Source organism: Rhipicephalus microplus, chromosome 3 (genome assembly GCF_043290135.1).
Source record: "Rhipicephalus microplus isolate Deutch F79 chromosome 3, USDA_Rmic, whole genome shotgun sequence".
NCBI classification, from domain to species: Eukaryota; Metazoa; Arthropoda; class Arachnida; order Ixodida; family Ixodidae; genus Rhipicephalus; species Rhipicephalus microplus.
This window is the reverse complement of record NC_134702.1, coordinates 202,982,668-203,002,480: the sequence shown is the minus strand read 5'-3', so window position 1 is coordinate 203,002,480 and position 19,813 is coordinate 202,982,668. Positions and strand designations below refer to the sequence as shown.

Below are 19,813 nucleotides of genomic sequence, written 5' to 3'. Positions count from 1 at the left end.
CAGTCGTATCACTGCCACAAACGAAAGGTGTCTATATTCACGTGTGTCATCACAATGAAGCAATCAATTCAAAGTTTCACAAGGATTCAATCAAATCAGTGATGACACATGCCATGATGCTGCACATGCCTGTTTTGCTCTACAAATAATTCACAACTATATGAAGGAACAACTTAAGCCTGATACGCATGTTACTTATGTTTCTGATGGTGCATGCAGTCACTTAAAAAACAAGTACCAGTTGTTCGAGTTATGTCAGAAAGATCATATATCAACAAAGTGGATTTTTTCGGCCACAGGACATGGCAAGAACTCTTGTGACGGCGTTGGTGGCCTACTAAAGCATCAGGCTACGTTCTGCAACCTCAGAGTGGCAAGCTCAGCTGTGATTATGTCAGCATCCCAAATGGTGGCGCAAATGAGCGCGAAGCTCAAGAATGTCAAGCTGCTGTGTGCAAATGCAGACGAGCTAGAAACATTCCGTCAGTTTAAGAAGAGCCAGTGGAAATTGTTGCCACATGTTCCAGGCATACGTTCTTGGCATGTTTGGCTAAGCACATCTGAGGGCACTGATCGTGGTCGTGTTTTGTTAGCATCACGCACTGCTAAATGTGATCTGCAAAAGATGCAGCCATTTTGAGCGCATCTCTTGTTTCACGCAGGCACCACCAAAATACCAGTGAGGGTACTTCAAGCGCATAAGCTTTTTCTAGCGAGACCCAACACTTGCATTGGAACATTTTCATGTTTGAGTTTATCTGCAAATATAGACAGATGTTTTGCAACTGAGTTACAGTGTCGAAGGTTTTTTCCATTGGAGCTGTGTTATCAGGAGCATAAATGCGCCTTCATGGGTTCGTATTTTTCACAGTGCTAAAACAGCCTTTCTTCACCAAATGCGGTCACGTTTACTCGCGTTTGAAGCTCATTGCCACTTTTCCGTTCCGATTTCTAGATTTCTCAACTTATCTGCGCATTCTCGAAAAGCTCTGATTTGTACCACGAATATTGTCGCTAAAAACAAAGTAAAGCAACATGTTTTTCTATATTACTGTATGATGGCCTTCGGTTGTCTATTTACGAGATTTTAAGAAAAATCAAAGATGGGGTTGTTTTTATTATTGAAATTTCAGTGGAGTACACTTTTGCCAATATGAGAACTTGGAGGCAATATATAAAAATTTACATTTGCCCTACGGCAGCAATAATTTATGTACCTAATGAACACACTATATCCTTAAAACGTGTCAAGTTTGAAAACACTGCTTGCATTATTTTGGGAGCAAAAAAATATGGAATACGTAACTTATTTCAAACTGTCGCAAAATTAGACATTTTTAAAAGCTATTTTCTTAAGGTCTGCAATTTTGAAACCGTATGAATTCTTTCTTCATTAGACGTACATTTCAGGTAAAAAATATTTTCTTTGAAACAAAAATATTTGTCTTTTTATAGCATCTGCAATTTTCAAAAATGACAGGTGACGAAATTGGTGCCTCCATGTTGGTGAAGTTTGACATTTTTTTTCTCGTAAGTTATGCCGTTAATCATAAAACGAAGTTGACTTTCGGGCTACCTGGTGAGAGGTGCACGAAATATAAAATACTCAATGAAATCTGAAATATCAACTTTTGGACACGTGTCGATCTCTCGTGGAATCACCCAGCAACATTTTACTAAAATATGGCCAGGGAGGGATATATTGCTTGAATAATTATATATGCAGGGACATGAAAACTGTGCACACTGTTTCATGGTTTAATAAAAGATCGATGTAGCCTTGCACATTTCATTATTTCTTTTTGGACATACAAGTTCAGAATAAATAAATGCATCTAGACTTTTTTTATAAGGAGCTGTACAAGTTTTACGCGCCTTAAAAGTACAGGCACATGACGTACAGGCACCACGAAAATGCATTACACAAAGAAAAGTGAAACGCCTGTGCCTTGATCATAGCACAGGGGTTTCACTCATATCTACCCAGTTGTTGTTGGCTGGCTAAGCATGTTGCACATACTCTCGTGAAGAGATAAACCCTTGCCCACTCTATTGATTGCATGGCGTGGCCTTATTCTTGCAGGTCTCACCATCGTGCACTTCGGTGTACCTGGACGGCTCTGAAGTGCGGGGTTCGCAGAACGCAACTGTGCTGGTCAAGTATGGAACATACACAGGCCAGGCTGCTTTCCTGGTGTGGATGCCCGAGCTTCCCCTGGACCTGCGGCTCTCGGACACCAAACTGAGCCAGATTCGTGCCTGGCGCACACCACACAGGCACAAGCGGTAAGGGCTGCATGGTTTCAGCAGTGCATCGAAACCCTCGCTGTAGCAGTCATAAAAGGTACTGCTGTTGTATACAGGGTCTGTGCATGTAAAGTATGTAGTCACACTGGGACTGGTAAAAAGAATTTATTTATCCCATTAATACGAAAATTTAAGTTCTTCAACATACTGGATGCACTGAGTACAACTCAATTCCTAGGCTGCAAAAGGGTTCCTGAGAGTTAGCTGCTCTGCCCTTTAATATTAAAAGGGCCCAGCAAGACCTCTTCATGAAGCTTGGTCAGAGAACGCTGCTCATCGGTAGTCGTGACTCCTGAGAGCATGTGAGTCAAATATTATAACTGCAGTGCGCGGCCTAGAAATTACGATCGGCTTTCAAAGTCTATTATAAATCACTCACTCTTCTCTCAACAAATGATGGCTTAAACCTGAATGACTGCGCCATGTAACCATTGGTTGAATTTAGCATCGTGTGCTGCACAGGTACCACAGGTACCGCAGCCACCGTGGTACGTCGCAACGTGGCTGCGTGCTTGCTCCTGGTCCGTGGGATTCAGAAAAAAAAATAAAGGGCTCACGGTCACGATGTGCATGGGACGTACCGTATTTGCTCGCATAATTCTCGCACTTTGTTTGGCGGAAAACCGATGCAAAGTTGGGGGGGGTGCGAGAATTACGCGGGGAAATCTTTCCACGAAAACGTACAGAATGAAAAGAAAACGAAGTGGCCGCAAATCGAAATTCTCACACCAGCAACTAACAGCAAGCTTTGAAAAGCAAGACTTATTTGAGACAAAAAGTGGAAGCAAATAGTCGAGAATTAGAATATCATACGCAAAGCTTGCGGCCGTTGTGGGTGTAGCGGTAGCGTTCGTCGCTTAACAGGAGCCCTCAAAAGATAAGCGTAGGACTTCAGTGTTGGGCTGATGGCTATTTACCAAAATCATCCACAGTTTTCTTCTGAAGAAATAAAGTTTACCATCAATCCCAGTTTTAGGCAAATGGCAGCCCCAACGCATCTTGGTGGCTTTCAGCAGCCGTCACCAGTAGCGAATACAGAACTCGTAGACTTCGAAGGGACTATCGGCGGCCCTGTTGCTGTTGTTTAGTGCATGATCTATCACTTTCAACTTGAATGCAGCCGTGTAGCTTCAGTATCACCCCATAACGTGACTAGATTACCTACACAACATACAAAACACGCCGCAATGTGCACTTGCCACTTTGGCTTGGCTTGGATTGGATCGAATCTCCGTGCAATGATAATACGCTTCATGCTTAAAAGATGGCTTGCACTATCATCATCAGTGGCTGGAACGAGCAGAATACAATATTGTGGCAGTTTTTGGGGGTGCAATAATTACTCGAGGAAAAAAAGAAATCGTATTTTTGTTGGGCGATGGGGGGGGGGGGGGCGAGAATTATGCGAGTGCGAAGATTATGCGAGTAAATACGGTAACTTCTTTCTCTCATGCCTTCCCTCCTTGCTTAGCTTCCGGTGCGCTCGTTGAGATGAGACGAGAGAAAGCACCTACAGCGTTCTGCAAGCCTTTGTAACTCCACTCGAACTTGATGGATTTAAAAAATTTTTGCTATTGTTGATTCGTGAGGCAATAAGTTCCTTTAATGAAGGTGTTCAAATATTACTTAGATTTCAAAAGAAGTCGCAGCTTTGCCGTAAAGGCGAAGAAGCAATGAACGCGATAGCAACAAATTAGAAGGTCACATGCAGAATGACAAGCGCATCGAAACGTGCCCCGCGTTCCTCATGCACAAATGGCGCACGAAACGTACTCACAGGTACAGATGTATGCGAATAAGCGTCTCAGTTGTTACTTCTCTGTGTCTGAAAAGCATGCCCTTTTCGTAAGCGGAGGCTGTGCATCGATTGCAGTGACCTTTGTGTGCCCGGTAACTACAACAGAATCGTTCCAGTGAAGCCCCAAGTCTAGCCAAGAGGTACGTTTCTCCCCACTGCAAGATAAGGGCACGCGATCGAGCGTACACCCACTTATTCTCTACATGAGCCAAAGTACACATGAGAGATGAGAGCCGCCGTGCGCTCACTGGGCCATCTTGCTGACAATGCTGAAAACACGATAGTTCCCCCCCAGAAATGCCTTCCAACAGCGGTAAGTGGTAGATATAGATAGCTTGCTGTTTAAACGTCTAAGGAGGTACCCCACGGTGGCTGAGTGGTTAACGCCTCGCATTCAAGACGTGGAGGTCCCATGTTCTGTTTCGCGCCCTGGAGTCTTTTCTCTGGATTTTTTTATTTCTTGTGTTTTCATATATATAGATACGTATACATATAGGGTGCATGACATTGACGCCGACATCAACGCTTATGCCGACGGCGAAATCCAGCCGAGAGTGTCCATATAATTGCTATCCCAATGGAAGCATTGCAGGGCCGCATTGGGTACATGAAATACATCGTACACCCAAACCTTATTATAGAAAATTCGCATCTGCCGCAAAAATACTTCATTATATCTGAAAATTTGTTATAAATAACTTGTTACACTATATTTATGACACAGCTATTATTCACTTTGTTATAACCAATACTTCGTTATATTCTAATTCTGTATATCGAAGTTTAGTTGTACTTACCATATCTGAGTAGAGAATACAGATCTCAGGCCATGCTTTAATGGCCTGACATGTAATGGACTGAGATGGGATTGTAATGGATTTTGGGTCGGCTTATTGTCAACAGGCCTCCGTGCTTAGTATAAATGAAGGTGTATCATGTTTCATTTTTTCCTCGCCTAAAATCTAGGGCAGCCTATGTTTATGTTCACTTAACTTTTTTCTTATATTTTAGAAGGCCCTGCATGTAGGAGTTGACCTATTTTTAAGTAAATATGGTAATTATCTTGCAAACAACACTAAAGAAGTGTTTGCAAGTTAGCAGACATTCATCTTTTCAGGTGAAGTTATTTTATAAATGGACATGCTTTACCTACGGGTTGAAGCACTTTTTTTTTATAATGTCTATGTGCTACAGTGGCTGCCATGACGTAGCAGATTTGAACGTCTCAAAAATTCTTTTACCTTGCAGGTGTCGAAACCCTCTCCTCCAAGGGACCACAGATTGTCGCAACGATTGGCTGCGCAACAAGCGACGCATCCTTGACAAGTGGGACGATGTACGTAAGCTGCCATTTCTTTATAAGTTTCTTTCCTTTCTTTTTCTTTAATGATGGCTCACAAGCACGAATTTTTATGCTTGGCACGCTTTATGCCATAAGCAATGAAGACTAACAAAAAATATGTTATGTTCTTGTACAGCACAGTGGCAGAGCCACAAATTTTTTTCTAGCTCTACCACTTTGCTGGAGGTGGGTGATTTGATCATACTTTAATATGTATGTTTGTGCTTTTGTATTCGTACTTGTCTATATGTGCACCCAAAATTGAAAAATTCAACCCTTCTGGGTATGCCAGTAGTACAAGATATAAGCATGAAGTATTGTTCAACAGCTTTCCCTCTTCATTTGTCGAGTCTGCTGCTGTGCCAGCCCTTGGGAAGTATGTTCAAAGGCTTTTCTCTCTTGAAGATCCCACGTAGGTGTGGTTTAGAAGCTTTTGCACCTTAAAAAGAAATTGGTTGTTCAGTTTGCTTATACGCCTGTCACACAGCACCGGTAATGCCATTTGCTGCGAATGACGTTAGGTGTCATCTTTGTTGTTGTTACACGGTCTCAGTGAATGACATTTGCACCTAGTGACATTCACCTGTTGAATGTGTTCGCCGAGCTCATGGATGCACTGCATATGTAATCTCGTCAACAGGTGCTCGACAACAGATTAAAAAATCGACATCTCAAAACGTGTAAACATTGTTGAGACGTTTAATAAAGGTTAACTTTCCAGTAAATTTTAAACATAAAATTAAATAGTGGAAGCACTTTGTGCAGCTATATTCTCTTTCCCAGATTCCGAGTTGCCGCTATGGTGCCTCCTGTCAGCTATGTTTATAAACACTCGCCGTTGTGGTGCTGTCGTGTTAGACTCGCTAGTAGCAGAATGCACACGCAAGTGTTGGACACCAGTTTAGGAAGAGTGTTTTCAAACCAATTATTTTTTCTTGGGAAGCACCACAGTACTCTGTTAATCACCAGCGAAGTCGAAATCCAAAGAGCAGCCAATGTCAATGAATTGGCATGCAGGCGCAGCTCCAACTCTCTAGTCATTTGTGACCTTTTTTCACAGCAAGCTTGAGGCACTTCAGTCGGGTATGATGCTTTATTCATAGCAACTGGAGAGCAGTTAATGTTTGTTTGCACTGATAATCATTCATTGCGGTCACAATTTTATGGATGCTGTGACGGTACAAAATATTGCCGACTGCAAGCTGTGAACCGTTTAAAGCTATAGTCTTGCTTTGGTGATTTTTTTTCTACTGATGCTGTTTTAACGTATCGCTGTGAATTAAATGCACGATTTGTAACTTTTTGGTATCATAGCAGCCTGCCAATAAACATTGACATCAATTGCAAATGTCATTAGTTGGCAACATGCTATCTAATTGGTACTGGCACCAACTTTCAAAGATAAGTCTACTCTGCCATACATTTCTTCTTTATACAGAGAAGGCTCTGAGCAAGTTTGCTGACAAGATGTTTCATTTTGCCATTATTTTCAATTTTTGCATCGTGCACATACTCACGTCAACGCTTTCGTGACGTTTGGCTACAATGTCAATTTTGTCTTCACGCTCCAGTATGACTAGTTATATTTACTTCAGATCCAAAACACTTAGTATGGCCACTTACTCGTAGCCATAACATTCAAAATGGCTACTGCGTGTCACCAATGGAGCCAAACAGGGAAACGGACATGGAAATGTCACAATATCTTCTGCAAGCACGTGACAAGAAGATCATACCATGTTGTGATGTCAGAAAACTGCAGGAACTAAAACTTGCTTTTAAAAACATACTGTCATTACCTTTCCAAGGTTCAGTGAAGCTTACGAGTATGTTTTCTAGGTTCTTGAGGGCTTGGTCTTTCATTTCACGCAGAAAAAGAAAAGAACTAAAAATTTTTTGCCAATACACCTTTGAATGATCAGTACAAGTTTCACTCATGTTCCGTGGACTTTCTGCATATTGCAAACAATGTCTGTAGTAGCGTTTGATTAAAGGTCTATTATTAGGTCGTCTTAGTGTGGCTCAATTAGACCAAGCGAACACATTTTCGTTTGTTACAATTCACATTAACTGGATTTCAAAAACAAGTCTGGCAATCCTTAATCTTGACCTCTGTTAATCTACGCAGGGTGATGGATCGTCGCCAGGTGGTTCGCCGGGATCCTGTCGACTGCGCTTTCAGCAGGCACGAGTAGAGGTGCTGACGCGCTTTCAGAGTGTGGACCACAACTCTGGCAGGGAGGCATACCTCCTGGGGCGACGCACCCAGGTGGTCGTCACTAGGCTCGTCACACCCTTCCTCCGTGTGGCGGACGCGCACCTTGCCTCGCTCAGAAGCACGACTGTCCGAGGGCTGCGCGCCGGGCGCACTGAGGTCCAGGTGGGGGCATTATGAGGTTTGCTTGTTGCATGCACTGGTAGAATTTCTGAGCGACCATGCCTCATCCAGAGAAAATGGAATGGCCGATGCATCACACGTACACAGTTAGATGTTCTTACACATGAACTCTTCTAAGTGTTTGTGCGTGTACCTAAAGATAGTTAACTAGGCTGCTTTGGTTAGTGAACCTACGTTCCGCAGCAGTCGTTGGACATACCGAGTTCACTCACATCATTTGTGCACTTTATTTCACGATTTTGGTGCTTCGAAAAGGGGGTACGCCAATTACGCAAAGATTTCATGAACACATCTTAAATAATGCGCAATAGTATATAGTTCTAGTGTGCACAATATATACATAAAAAAAAATAAGTTGGAGCACAAAGTGTACTTCTTTGTTTAACAGAATTAGCATGTACTTTAACGAGCCAGATCCGGTCATGCCCGCTCTGTAGGAATCACTGGCAGAGAGATCCATTTGGGAATCATCGTTGCGCCCACTGTCACCGCTCACCCGAAGTGGGCCGAAAGTCTTCTCGACAATTCTGGGAGAAACCAGGACCCATGACACAAAGATACTGGAGGACCGAAGCTTTCCCACATTATTGAAAACACCTTCTTTAATAGCAGGAAGCTTTCATTAGGAAGCATGCACTCTTTTTTCTCCTCTACTGAATGTTGCACGTAGAAGAACCTTATACTGAAGTGCTTGGTGGCGGCACCGTTCCCATTTTCTTTGGCAAACTTTGTAACATCGAGCTTGAATTTCACCGTGTGTATAGTTATTGAAGCCCATCGCAAGGGAAGGGCAAAAACGTGACAGATGGATGGTGAAACCTAAACTTGCGAAATCAAGCAAGCATGTGTCGCAGCGTGGTCACATAAAACGCGAGGAAAAGCTTGCACAACAGCCTCTCGCCCATATCCGATTCAGGAAATAGTTCACGTCTTGTAGCAGGCATGCATTCTCACGAAAAAGACTGGGAGATAAAGGGGGGGGGGGGGGGCAAACCTTCAAGCAGTTCCGACCCGTCAACAGGTTTGGGTGTTCAGATATGGTATTCTAGGGACCGTAGTTTGGGGGAAGACCTCAAAAGCACAGATGTTACGCTCGTCGTTTTATGTGTGTCTGCACTATTGTGCCTGCCTGCTCGGAGAAGGGCGCACCCATTCAATGCATTTAAAGGTCCAAACTTTCTTTGTGCATGCGCCAGTGAGCTGGCTCGAGCAGGTTGGGGGGTGCGAAATATGCAAGAAAATATTTTTTAGTGAAGCATCTTAAGGTCCAGGCTCGCTGATTGTCTGTCCATCACATCACAGTGCATGCAAGGTACCCACTAGTATACGCCCTCCGTAACTTTCACGAAGCAGGGAAGCACCCACTATGCCACTATGTAATTCATCCTTCTGTTCAAAAGTGAGGTACCCGCTACAGATCTGTGAGGCATTATGCACACTTTGTTTGTGCTGTGGCTGATGACGAAGAATAAGCACGTTCTAGACCACACATCCTCTTTCTGCCGGTGATGAAAACAAACATTTGCGCACTCTCGCCCGTGATAGGCAACGCCGACACGCAGGAACAAAGCGGCAACGCCGACAACAAGCTGCTACTCCTGAGGCGAAAGCGGGGCATGTGGCAGCTCATTGTCTATGCAGAGAGAAAGCTACCCTAGAGACGTGGGCTCGGGAAACAGCTGCAAAGCGGCAATGCCGACAGCAAGCTGCTACCCTGGAGTTAAGGACGCGAGAAGCGCCGGCTCAACAGTGAAAATGCCAAGCTGGCTTGGGAGTTAAAAGCTCAGAAAGCAGCAGCTCAGTGGCAATGCCAACAACAAGCTGCTCGCATAGCTCGTGGCTGTGTTGGCTAGCACAGCGGGCTGCTGAGTGAAGGGTCGCTGGGCCCCCAATATGTCGTTTTGAATTTTCTTCTTCTGATTTATATTTTTTATGTGTTATTCACATATATAACTGTTTATACATATCCAAGATGCGGCGACAATGGCAAAAATCAGCTGAGAGTGTTCATATAAATGATATTGTTATGGGGGGATGACAGAAAACCGGCGTATTTACAATATTTGAAGTCCGCAGTAGTGCAGGTAAAAACAATTAAGATGGCAAGAGCAGACACCACCTATGTCATAGAGGCGCCCGCCACTATCAGTCGGTGATCAGTGAAAGAAAGGAGGCAACGGCAGTCCAGGTGATAGGCAAGCAAGAAAAGCCCCGCCGTCTATTTCGCAGCGGTTTAAGTAGCAACTGTGACCTCAGTACCACGTGTTCCCATACATGGGCCAGGCACGGTGAATCAGTGCGTCATGTAGGAGCGCGCTTTCTGCACATGGGAAAGTCATTCTGGCACATCCCCCCTTTTGCAAAATAACAGTGGTTTTATACGTGGAACTTAGAACATTCATACATGAACAAAACCCAGAACTCTTAACGGCAACAAACCACGAACAAAAGCTTATTCATCAATACCATAGCGAACCGGTCCCTTAACCACTCTGCCAGACCTGGTCACAGTCACGGAAGCGGAATGTACTGACGTGGAAATGACAGCCTCAGAATCTGTAGGCACTGAAGCTGACGTTGAGGCGGCGGGTGGCGCCCTTTCCGTCAAAACCAAGTCAGTTGACTCGCTTTTTTTGGGAACTCGAAGCTGCCTTCATGCTTTTCCTGTTATGGCATGCGGTTCAGCATTCGTCTGTTACACCGCAGCGTAACCCCATCCTCGGTTCGTATTATGTAGGAACGGCGAGTAGCGGCTGTCGCTAGCTCAGTTTCTCTGGCTTTCATATCCGTTACCCAAGCAGAATCACCTGGTGTTAGTTTATTCAGCTTCCTGGCTTGGTGGCGTTTGTTGTAGCACTGTGCTTGCAACTTTTTGTTGGCTCTGTCTTTGGTCGCAAGAGTAAGCAGCGGTGGCTGCACTGGATCAAGGAGCAGCGGTGCCATTGGAACTCTTGTCCGAAGACGCCGGCCCATAAGGGTTTTTGCTGGGCTAGAGCCGAGGTCGCCTCGGGTTGCCCTGTAGGCAAGCAGAGCCAAGTATGGGTCCTTGGATTTGAGTATCAGGTGCTTAATCGGTTGAACCATGCATTCTACTTCCCCATTAGCCTGAGGGTACCTAAAACTTGCAGTGACCTGACCAAAGCCGTAATCATGGGCAAACTTCACAAACTCGGTACAAGAAAACTGTGGTCTATTATCTGTCACCACGGTCTCCGGTATGCCATGACGTGCAAAAATGATTTTTATCATTTCTATAACCACACCAGTTTTCGTTGACGGAAGAAGGGCTACTTCCGGATACCGCGACAGGTAGTCGACCACGACAAGGTAGTCACAATTGTTGACAAAACACAGGTTGACCCCAACTCGTTCCCACGCGAAACTTGGCGTTAAGGGGGGATGCTACACCTTCCAAAAACTCTTTTATTTTTGCGAGTACCTCAGTCAAATTTGGAGAGCCTATGTAGATTTTACTGCTGATTTCAAAAATCTAATTCTTTTTTTGCTGTGACAATTAGTTTTAAAGATATAATGAACTGCGACTTTTTAATTAAGACCTAATTAGCTAATTAACTGTAACTTGGATATTGATGTGCAACCTATAGAACCAATTCGGTATGTTCACAGTGTGCAATAAAGTATAAATCATTGTTCTGGGCTATTTCGAAGCAAAGTTGTGGGATGTTGAATATGACATGAAAAATTTCCCCATCTACACTTGAAACAAAAGATCCATTTAGAGAATTTTCTCCAAAAATTATTACAATAAAACTTACTTTACGACACATCCTTTGCATTTATCTTCGAAACAAAAAAGAAATCGTAATGATAACCCAGATAGAACAAGAGATATTGCTCCGGCATAATGGGAAGCACATGAAAATTGTCGTTTTGAGAAATCGAGAAAAAACGTGGGCACACATTTTTATTGCAGAAGATGCAACAAGACAACCTCAAAACGCACCAGAAGCATAGTCTGAATGCATTCTGTGCTCATGCCTCCTCTTCACTAGCTTCCGGATTTCCAATGAGGCTGTTCTTTTCTTGTTGGAGACAATGCTGCGACGGTGGTCTTTTTCTCTTGCTCTCCTGGCACCAGTACTTGTCGCATTCATGTCCATTTCACCTAAGATTGCCGTTGCAGAATTCAAATTGCCCGTGTTGAAGCGCAGCACTGCTTCTGCAACAGCTGCTTCAACAGCGAACAGGGACGCATGGTGCTCCTTGGGGGCCAAACTCCAGATTACCGAATGTAGGCTCTCGTTGGAGTTCTGCGTTTTGCCGCGTTCGCACCTCTGAAGCAGGGCTCTTTCCGAAAGGCGGGTATAAACCGGTAGTAATGCCTCTGCCACGTCTTTCGGTAGATTGTAGGCATGCCTGGGGTCGGGCTCACCCTTTGCTTTTGCGGCATTGTGCCGACACCATGAAGTTTCACCAGCTGGGCACAGACTGTGGTCCGAGCATTCATCAGTGGAGGTGACGTGGCGGTATGTGGCCATCACAGCCTTTTGCATCTCGCCCACGTCACCTTCATGCAATTTCAGAGCCCGGCCATATTATGTGCTCAGCCTGGTGATCAGCTCACCTGTGAGCCTGCCTTTCCCACCAAGGCCTCTTTTCCCATCGCACTTTTGTTTCTGCACCAGGTTTCTCAATGCGGTGCCCATCCGTTTCTGTACATGATTAATACAGTCTTCCTTCTGCACGTCAATGTAACCATACACCTTGGCGTCTTGTATGGCGCAAAATGTCCTAGAGTCTCCATCAGACAGCATAGTTGTGTAGCACAGGCCATGGCGTTCAAGCGACCTCTGAAATAGAATTAGAGCCGCCTCCACTTCCATTTGCCCCGCTTTGCTGTTCGTATTTTTTTGGCATTTGTGGTTAGCCTTCCATTCTTGATAGCCCTCACTACTAGGCTTTGGGCCCACCTCGCAGCCTAGGCAAAAGTTGGAAAGAACGACGTAGTCCAACACGTAGCCACTAAATAATTCGATAACTGTGCCCACGCCGATGTGGGAAGAATGGCCTCGCGTCTTCCACGTGCCGTCGTAGCTAACGGCAATATTGCCCCGGTGGCCGAAGCACAAGTCATCATAAATTGTTCTAACCTTTTCCGCACATTCGCTCATAGCGGACTCAGCCGCTCGCGTTGCAGCGGGTGCCAGCGTGTTCTTCAAATGCCGCTGAAACGTCTTGTGGTGCATACCGCGGTGTAAGATGCCCATTGTTGCGAAAATATCGTTCATTTTCGTTTGGCCGTTGCCGGTAGCCACCATCGCCCTCGAAGCGAGAAGATTTACTTCAAACGGATTGCACGCTTTCGTGCCGTTCGCGCGGGGCGAAGTCCATTCATTTGCGATCTCGCCGCACCTTTCACACTGCACTAGCACTTTCACGGCAAGTCCGTAGTCCCGATCCCCTCTGACGATCGTAGCCGGTCCGTGGCAGGCTTTGCAACACAAGGCACCCATTATCGCGTTTAGGATATCTAGATGCATAAGCAGATAAGGAGCAGCGTGGTCCAAGTCCTGTGCGGTTGCCTCGCTACAACTCGCGGTGAAAAAGTCAATTTTCCGTGCAGTTGCTGGCGCCGATGAAAGCCGGTCGAGCGTCGCTTTCTCCCGGGCATGATTTTCTTCAACTTCGGCGTTTGTCACCACCTTGGCGTCGATTCGTAGTCGTCCGGAGTTCGCTTCACCGTCATCGTCGTCGGAGGCAACGCGCTCGGTCGCACCATCGCTGAACGGCCGCGGAGCGTCGACACATCGTTCGTCGGAGTCAACCAAGGGCTCTGATGACTTCGTAGACTTTCTCCCACGACCTTTGCGTTTCCTGCGACCAAATGCGTGCACGGTTCGATACTTTTTTGCGTTTCCAGGCATGGCGATACGATCAGAAGCTTCAGAGTGCTCTGCCGATTTCGAGGCGTCACAGCGGTAACCCTTTCAAAATGGCGTCGGGTCGCGTATGCAGGCGCAAGCCGCGAGCTTCCAGCCAACCGGAAAGCGCCATTTCAGCCACGTGCGCCGTTTAGCCAATGGCAGTGAGCGCGGCTCTTCGTCTTTGAGGCCCCGTTTTTCGAGCCGGGAAAACGCTCAATGTTGCTTACTGAATAAAAAAAACAGCTGAAAACAAGACCAAAATGGCGCCGATCGAGCGCGTAGTTCCCGCGTATCGTAGAGCCGAAACCTGCGCTATTCGCCCTCAATTTAAAGGGCAGGACGCCCGTTTTCGGTTCTTTAAAGTTGAATAACGATAAAAGTTGATGGTATTTGGCTATGAAATTTTGTAAATAGGTGCGCAATGATGTCGGGAACGCGAAAAGAAGGTCCGCGAAAACTCGATTTTTTGGCTGATTTTCGGTCCCGAAGTGCCGCGTCCCCCCTTAAGGTTGAGATAAACGGCTCACAGTTATGGGTGACGAACCGTACACAAGTAACACATTCTTTTACTTGCCGTGCGAGTTGTTCGCCGAGGCCTGGCCACCAGACTAGTTCTTTCACCAAAGCTCTTGTCTTTGAGATGCCCTGATGTTCATCATGGAGCTTGGTTAGTCCTTCTTTTCTTAGACATTGAGGTACTACCAATCTAGTCCCCTTTAGCAACATGCCATTGCATTCGGCAATCACGGCACAATCCTGCAAGTACGGAGCTAGGTAGCAAGGAAGTATTGGTTTTTCTGGCCAGCCTTGGCGACACAACTTCAGCAAAGCCTGACAAACAACGTCGGTCTTTTGAGCATCACGTACTCTGTTAACAAAACTGTTGCCCGTTTGAAGCCCTTGAACACAAGATTTAACAAATGACGAGACTTCCGAGACGGTCAGTTCACCGGCGAGTTTATCTGCTTTCATCGGTGCTCGTGAAAGAGCGTCCACCGTAGTCAAGTTTTTTTTGCCGGGAATGTACATAATTTCAAATTGATACCGCATCAACCGCATTCTGAAGCGCTGCATTGTTGGCATCAACAAATCGATAGGCGACATTTTCTTCGCGCGTGCCTATCGCCCGCCACCGCCAGCCAGCGAGGCCCTTGAACCACGCTCCGCGTGGGGAGGGGCCATGACACTTCCCCATCAGCAACAGCCCGCCGGAGCTGTCTTCGCGGCTACCGCTACAGGTGGGCGCACGTGTGAGATAAGCGATCGAGCTTTAGATCCACAGACGTACGGGAGGCGTGCAGCTGGTGCTGCATCGCAACTCGACGCGCGCGAGCAGGGACGAAATTTGACCCAGCGCATCACCGGTGGTGACAGTTGTCAAAGCGGTTCCTTTGATCACACTGAACCGACCCCTGAAGCTCGAAGCTGCTCTGTCTCGGGAAAGGGCGCTGCACTCTTGGCGTCAACAAATCGAAGCGACTACCGCGCAGGTACGCCGAAAAAGTCGGGTGTGCCTGCTTGTTCGATGTGCTCCTCGTTCGAGGCTCTGGGCTCAGCGATAGAAAAAAGGTCTTCCATCGCGCGTACGTACTCCTTAAGTGACTCTTCAGGAGCTCGTGTGCGGAGCTCGAGCTCGCGCCGCATCTTACTCTCGTAGTCAGCGGGTAAGAATTCGCGCAGGAAGGTCGCGCGCAACTCATCGAGGGTTCCTGCTCGGTGGCCGGAAAGCCGATGCCACCTGGCCGCCGTGTCAGTCAGTGCAGCCGGGACGACGCGTCTGAGCACTTCCTCGTCGTCTAGACCCATGCCTCTCTGATAACGTGTGAGGGAGTCCAGGTAATTTCTTGCACTTTGCAGATCACCATACCCGCTGTAGGTCGGAACGGTCAACATGACAGCGGGATGAGGGCGTTTCGGAATGGCCGAAAGCGTTTGGACTGCCCCCGTGATGCCTTAATCATTTGGGCGGCATTTCGCAGCAGCGTTTGTGCGCCCGCTTCAAAGGAAACTGTCGGTGCATTAGCGGCGCGGTCATGCGATGGGGAACTGCCTCCGAGCCCGATAAGCGGCGCGATTTCAAAATGGATACCCGTCATTGGGGAGCGCCTGTTGTTCACAGCTGACTCTTGGGGCAGCTTCACGTGAAGTTGCTAGGCCACTTGCAGCTAGCGGTACAGGCGCGGGCTCAAAATGAGCTTGGCTGCTAGGTTGCGTAGGAGCCAGCGGGCGAAATTCGGCAACGGCTGAGGCCACGGTGCCGATCTGCGCCCCGGAAGCTCCACTGAGAGCCGTTTCGGAGCGTTGTGACATGGAACTGCCATGCATTCCAAAGGGAGCAGTAGCAATCCCATTCACCCGCGTGCACTGTTTGGGTTGGGCTATGGCCCCGGACCCAAAACACGCTACCTCTCCAGTGGCAGCTGTTACGTAGCGCCTCGTGTCATCCCGACTGGGGCTTGTGACAAGTGAGGGTGTGTGATTGTGATGATCAAGGGGGGCACTAGCCCTGTTCTCGAGCAATGCGGTATCTGCTAAAAGTGTCAGCGAATAAAACTCACGCAGAGCAGACATAACGCGGGCAAACACGGCGAGCCTGATTCGCAAAGGCGGGCTTTCTCTGCTAAGACTAATCAAAGGCTTAATGAACCTTTGATACCGCGTTGGGCGTCAGTATGGTGACCTCGCTACTCACCATAGCGGATGATCAACGGGGGTTCACGCTTAGCGAGCCACAGGGTCGCGACTCCGTCACCACAGCATGTAGCGCACCGCTCCGCGCGCGTTCAACTAATAAGGCGTTTAGTGCGGCGCGGCAAAACAGACAGCGTTACAGTACAGAAATACACAACACTTTATTGCCTTTATTACCCCGAACAACAGTACAACGTCCGCTCCCGGGACGCGGAGAGCAAATGCTCCCACATGCGGACGTTCACGATAAGGGGAAACCGCGAACACGTCGCAGCAGGCAATGGCGAGCTTTGACACGCCGGTCGGGAAAAGGTCACTCGCGGCTATGCAAGTGATCTCACAATGGCCACTGGGCCTGGTTGCGAGTGTTAGGGCAAACCTCGTACGCGTAGGCCTATGGCAAGTGCAGCTCGGTGTGGTACGACCAATTTAAGCACTAGGCACCGCTGTGGGCTTAGCGTACGGTACCAAAGCTAGCACTCAAGTAAACACTCCTGCCGAGGTGCCAAAGGCCACCCCAGGCAGGCTACAGTCTGGCGATTCCCAAAGGGGACGCGGACGAAGGAAACACGTGCTTACCCGGCGCCGACCACGGAGGAGAGAGAGCTTCGACGGCGCGCATGTAACACGTGCCGCGCTCGCACGTAGCGCCATCTATCGCCACGCGCCGTTACCAGAGCAGGAAAAGCAAAAGGGTGTGGCTGTGTGACGGAACACCCGCAGAAATGGTCGCGGGCTTGCCTCAGATCCCCACAAACTATATCAAACAAGAAAAACAGTCGATCAGGGCAGAATTCGTGCTCAAAAAGTCATGGCCGAGGATAAGGTCATGAGAGCACTCATCTAGAACAGCGAAAAGAACTGAGGTCTTGTGGTCATCGAAGCTCACACGCGCAGAACACATTCCAAGGACGGTAGGTGTACGGCCATCAGCTACGCAAACAATGGGTGATGAGGTGGGGTTAACGACTTTATGAAGACGACGAGAAAGGTGAGCGCTCATGACTGATAATGGGGCAACTGTGTCGATGACCGCTGAAACAGGCACGCCATTTACTTCAACGTCCAAAAAGTTTTGCCGAGTTGCCAGAGTTAACAGAGTACTTCCGGGTCGACAGGTCAATGCAGCATCACCTCTGGGAGCTGCACCGATCAGTTTTCCGAGGAGAGACGGTGTAGGAAAGGTGAAGGGGAGCGACGGGGCATAGGTGACCAAGAACATCACTGGGTCTGGGGGGACGGCGAGCGGTCGTAACGTGAGGTCGATGTTCGAGCATTAGGGTTCGGTGGGTCCTCATGGCTGTGCAAAGAGGAGGATCTGGTGTTATCTAGACGGTAGGATGAATGAGGGGACGATGGCCAACGATAACGACAATAGCAGGCAGTGTGGCTGACGCCATTGCAGTTGAAACTTATTGGCCTGTCATCACGCGTGCACCACTGGTTCGGATCACGGTACCTGTAATATGTCTGTAGCGGCCGGTAGTATGAAGCAGGGCTGATCGCGGGACGACTTGGGGCACATACAGGCTGGATGGCTACATTTGCCAGTTCTTCGCACACGACGGCCTGGATTAGTGACACTGTCGGGCGGACTTCCTCGTGAGAACAAGCCTGGGAAGTAGATGGAGTTGCTGTCTCAATCTCTCGGCACACAAAACGCACGAAGATTTAGGTACTAGGTGGTGGCTGAATCTGGAAGTCTTGGCACGACAATGTGGCAGCAGTGTTAGGGCGCCGAGCTAATTGCTGCGAGACTCGTCGGCTCTTTGCTTCCTTGAACCATCGGCACTCCCTGATAATGCCGTCAATGGTGGAGCAGTCTTTATACACAAGAAAGTGGAAGGTGTCATCAGTGATGCCTTTGAGAATGTGGCTGACTTCGTCGGCTTTGGGCATTTGGCTATCAACTTGCCGGCACCAGGCTAAAACATCTTGAATATACACCATGTACGGCTCCATTGAGGTTTGTGCCCGGCACGAGAGTTCATTCTAGGTGGCTCGTTGGCGTGCAATGGGCTTTCTGAAAAGGTCTTTCATTTTTTGTTTGCATACATCCCAGCTCGTCAGCTCCTCCTCGTGCGTGTCGAACCACACACTGGCGGTACCCCTGAGGTAGTAGCTAACATTTGCAAGCATCAAAGTCTGATCCCAGCGATTGGTCTTGCTGGCGCGCTCATAGTCTGCCAGCCACTTCTCCACGTGCATGATATCAGTCCCGCAGAAAAGGCCAGGGTCTCGGAGGTGGTAACAACAACATGGCTTGATGTATTCGGCATAGCGGGGGATGCATCGACGGCATTGTCTGTCGGCATAATTGCCTGTCCAAAACGACGCCCGCTGCGAAGTTCTGTATTGCGTGAAGCGGGTACCCCGCATCTTCCACCAATGATGTTACAGGGGGGAGGGTGACAGAAAACGGGCATATTTACAAGATTTGCAGTCCACAGTAGTGCTGGCAAAAACAACCAAGATGGCGAGAGCAGGCACCACCTAGTCCTTTTTATTCATCCTTTATGTGAGCGGCACATAATAATATCTCATTAAAGTCAAATGCACAGTGTGACAGCCAGGTGTTGCTGTTCTATATTTAAAATTTTTGTCTGATAGAGCTTTGCTTTTTGGTCATGCAGGTGCTGTCGCCCATCACAGGCAAGGTTCTGGGTGCGAGCGAATTGCGGGTGAGCACAGACAAAGAGAGTCTGGTACGCCTTGAGGTGCAGCTCGTCACAGGCCTCTCACTCGAGGTGCTTCCCGACGATGCGGCCGCGGGGGTCTTCGTGGCCAAGACGTCCGTTAGTCACGCACTCACCTCGCTATACCAGGCAAGAAAGACACACCCTGCATGACAACACTGTTGTCTAATTACTCGTTACCATTTCCAGCGTGATGCCTTATGCACAAGGCTGTATGATACTAGCTGTCAGTGTAAGGCAGGAGAGAATTTTACAGTAAATAGTGTTCTGTGAGCACACAGCTGCGAGTTTTTTTAGTGCCGAGGCAGTAAAAAGACAGTTCAGGTCAGCAGACAAATCACTGGCTCTATGAGATATCGGGAGATTCAAAGATTAAAGACATAAGATAGTAGGCTTCAACAAGATAAGAATTATTAATGGCAGCTGGGAAAGAGCTTCATGCCGCTATGTGCATAGTTAGGATGGCAGTTTTGATGTGGATTTCATAGTAGGGATGAGTGTAGACAAGCAGGCAGATGACAAATAATTTAAAGAACAGAAAGTGTATTTCTGAAACTTGTGCCTGTGAAGAAAAACACAGTATGATTTCATTTCAGCAGACCTTCATAGGGAAGAGAATCTTGGCTTGTTGTAAAGGGAACATCTCTATACTGTAAATGTGTAACAAGTCTGTTTTAAGTAAAGAGAATCACAAAC

At 47.4% G+C, this 19,813-nt stretch overlaps 1 protein-coding gene across 1 annotated transcript in view; it reads left to right on the top strand.

Annotated features, from left to right (window-relative positions):
• LOC142804106 (transmembrane protein 132E-like) overlaps positions 1-19,813 on the top strand; it is a 79,608-nt gene that overhangs the window by 39,332 nt on the left and 20,463 nt on the right. The window contains exons 8-11 of the mRNA XM_075890683.1: positions 2,084-2,286; positions 5,354-5,441; positions 7,576-7,827; positions 19,055-19,246. Coding sequence (XP_075746798.1) covers positions 2,084-2,286; positions 5,354-5,441; positions 7,576-7,827; positions 19,055-19,246 — 735 coding nt within the window. The remainder of the gene's footprint in view (positions 1-2,083; positions 2,287-5,353; positions 5,442-7,575; positions 7,828-19,054; positions 19,247-19,813) is intronic.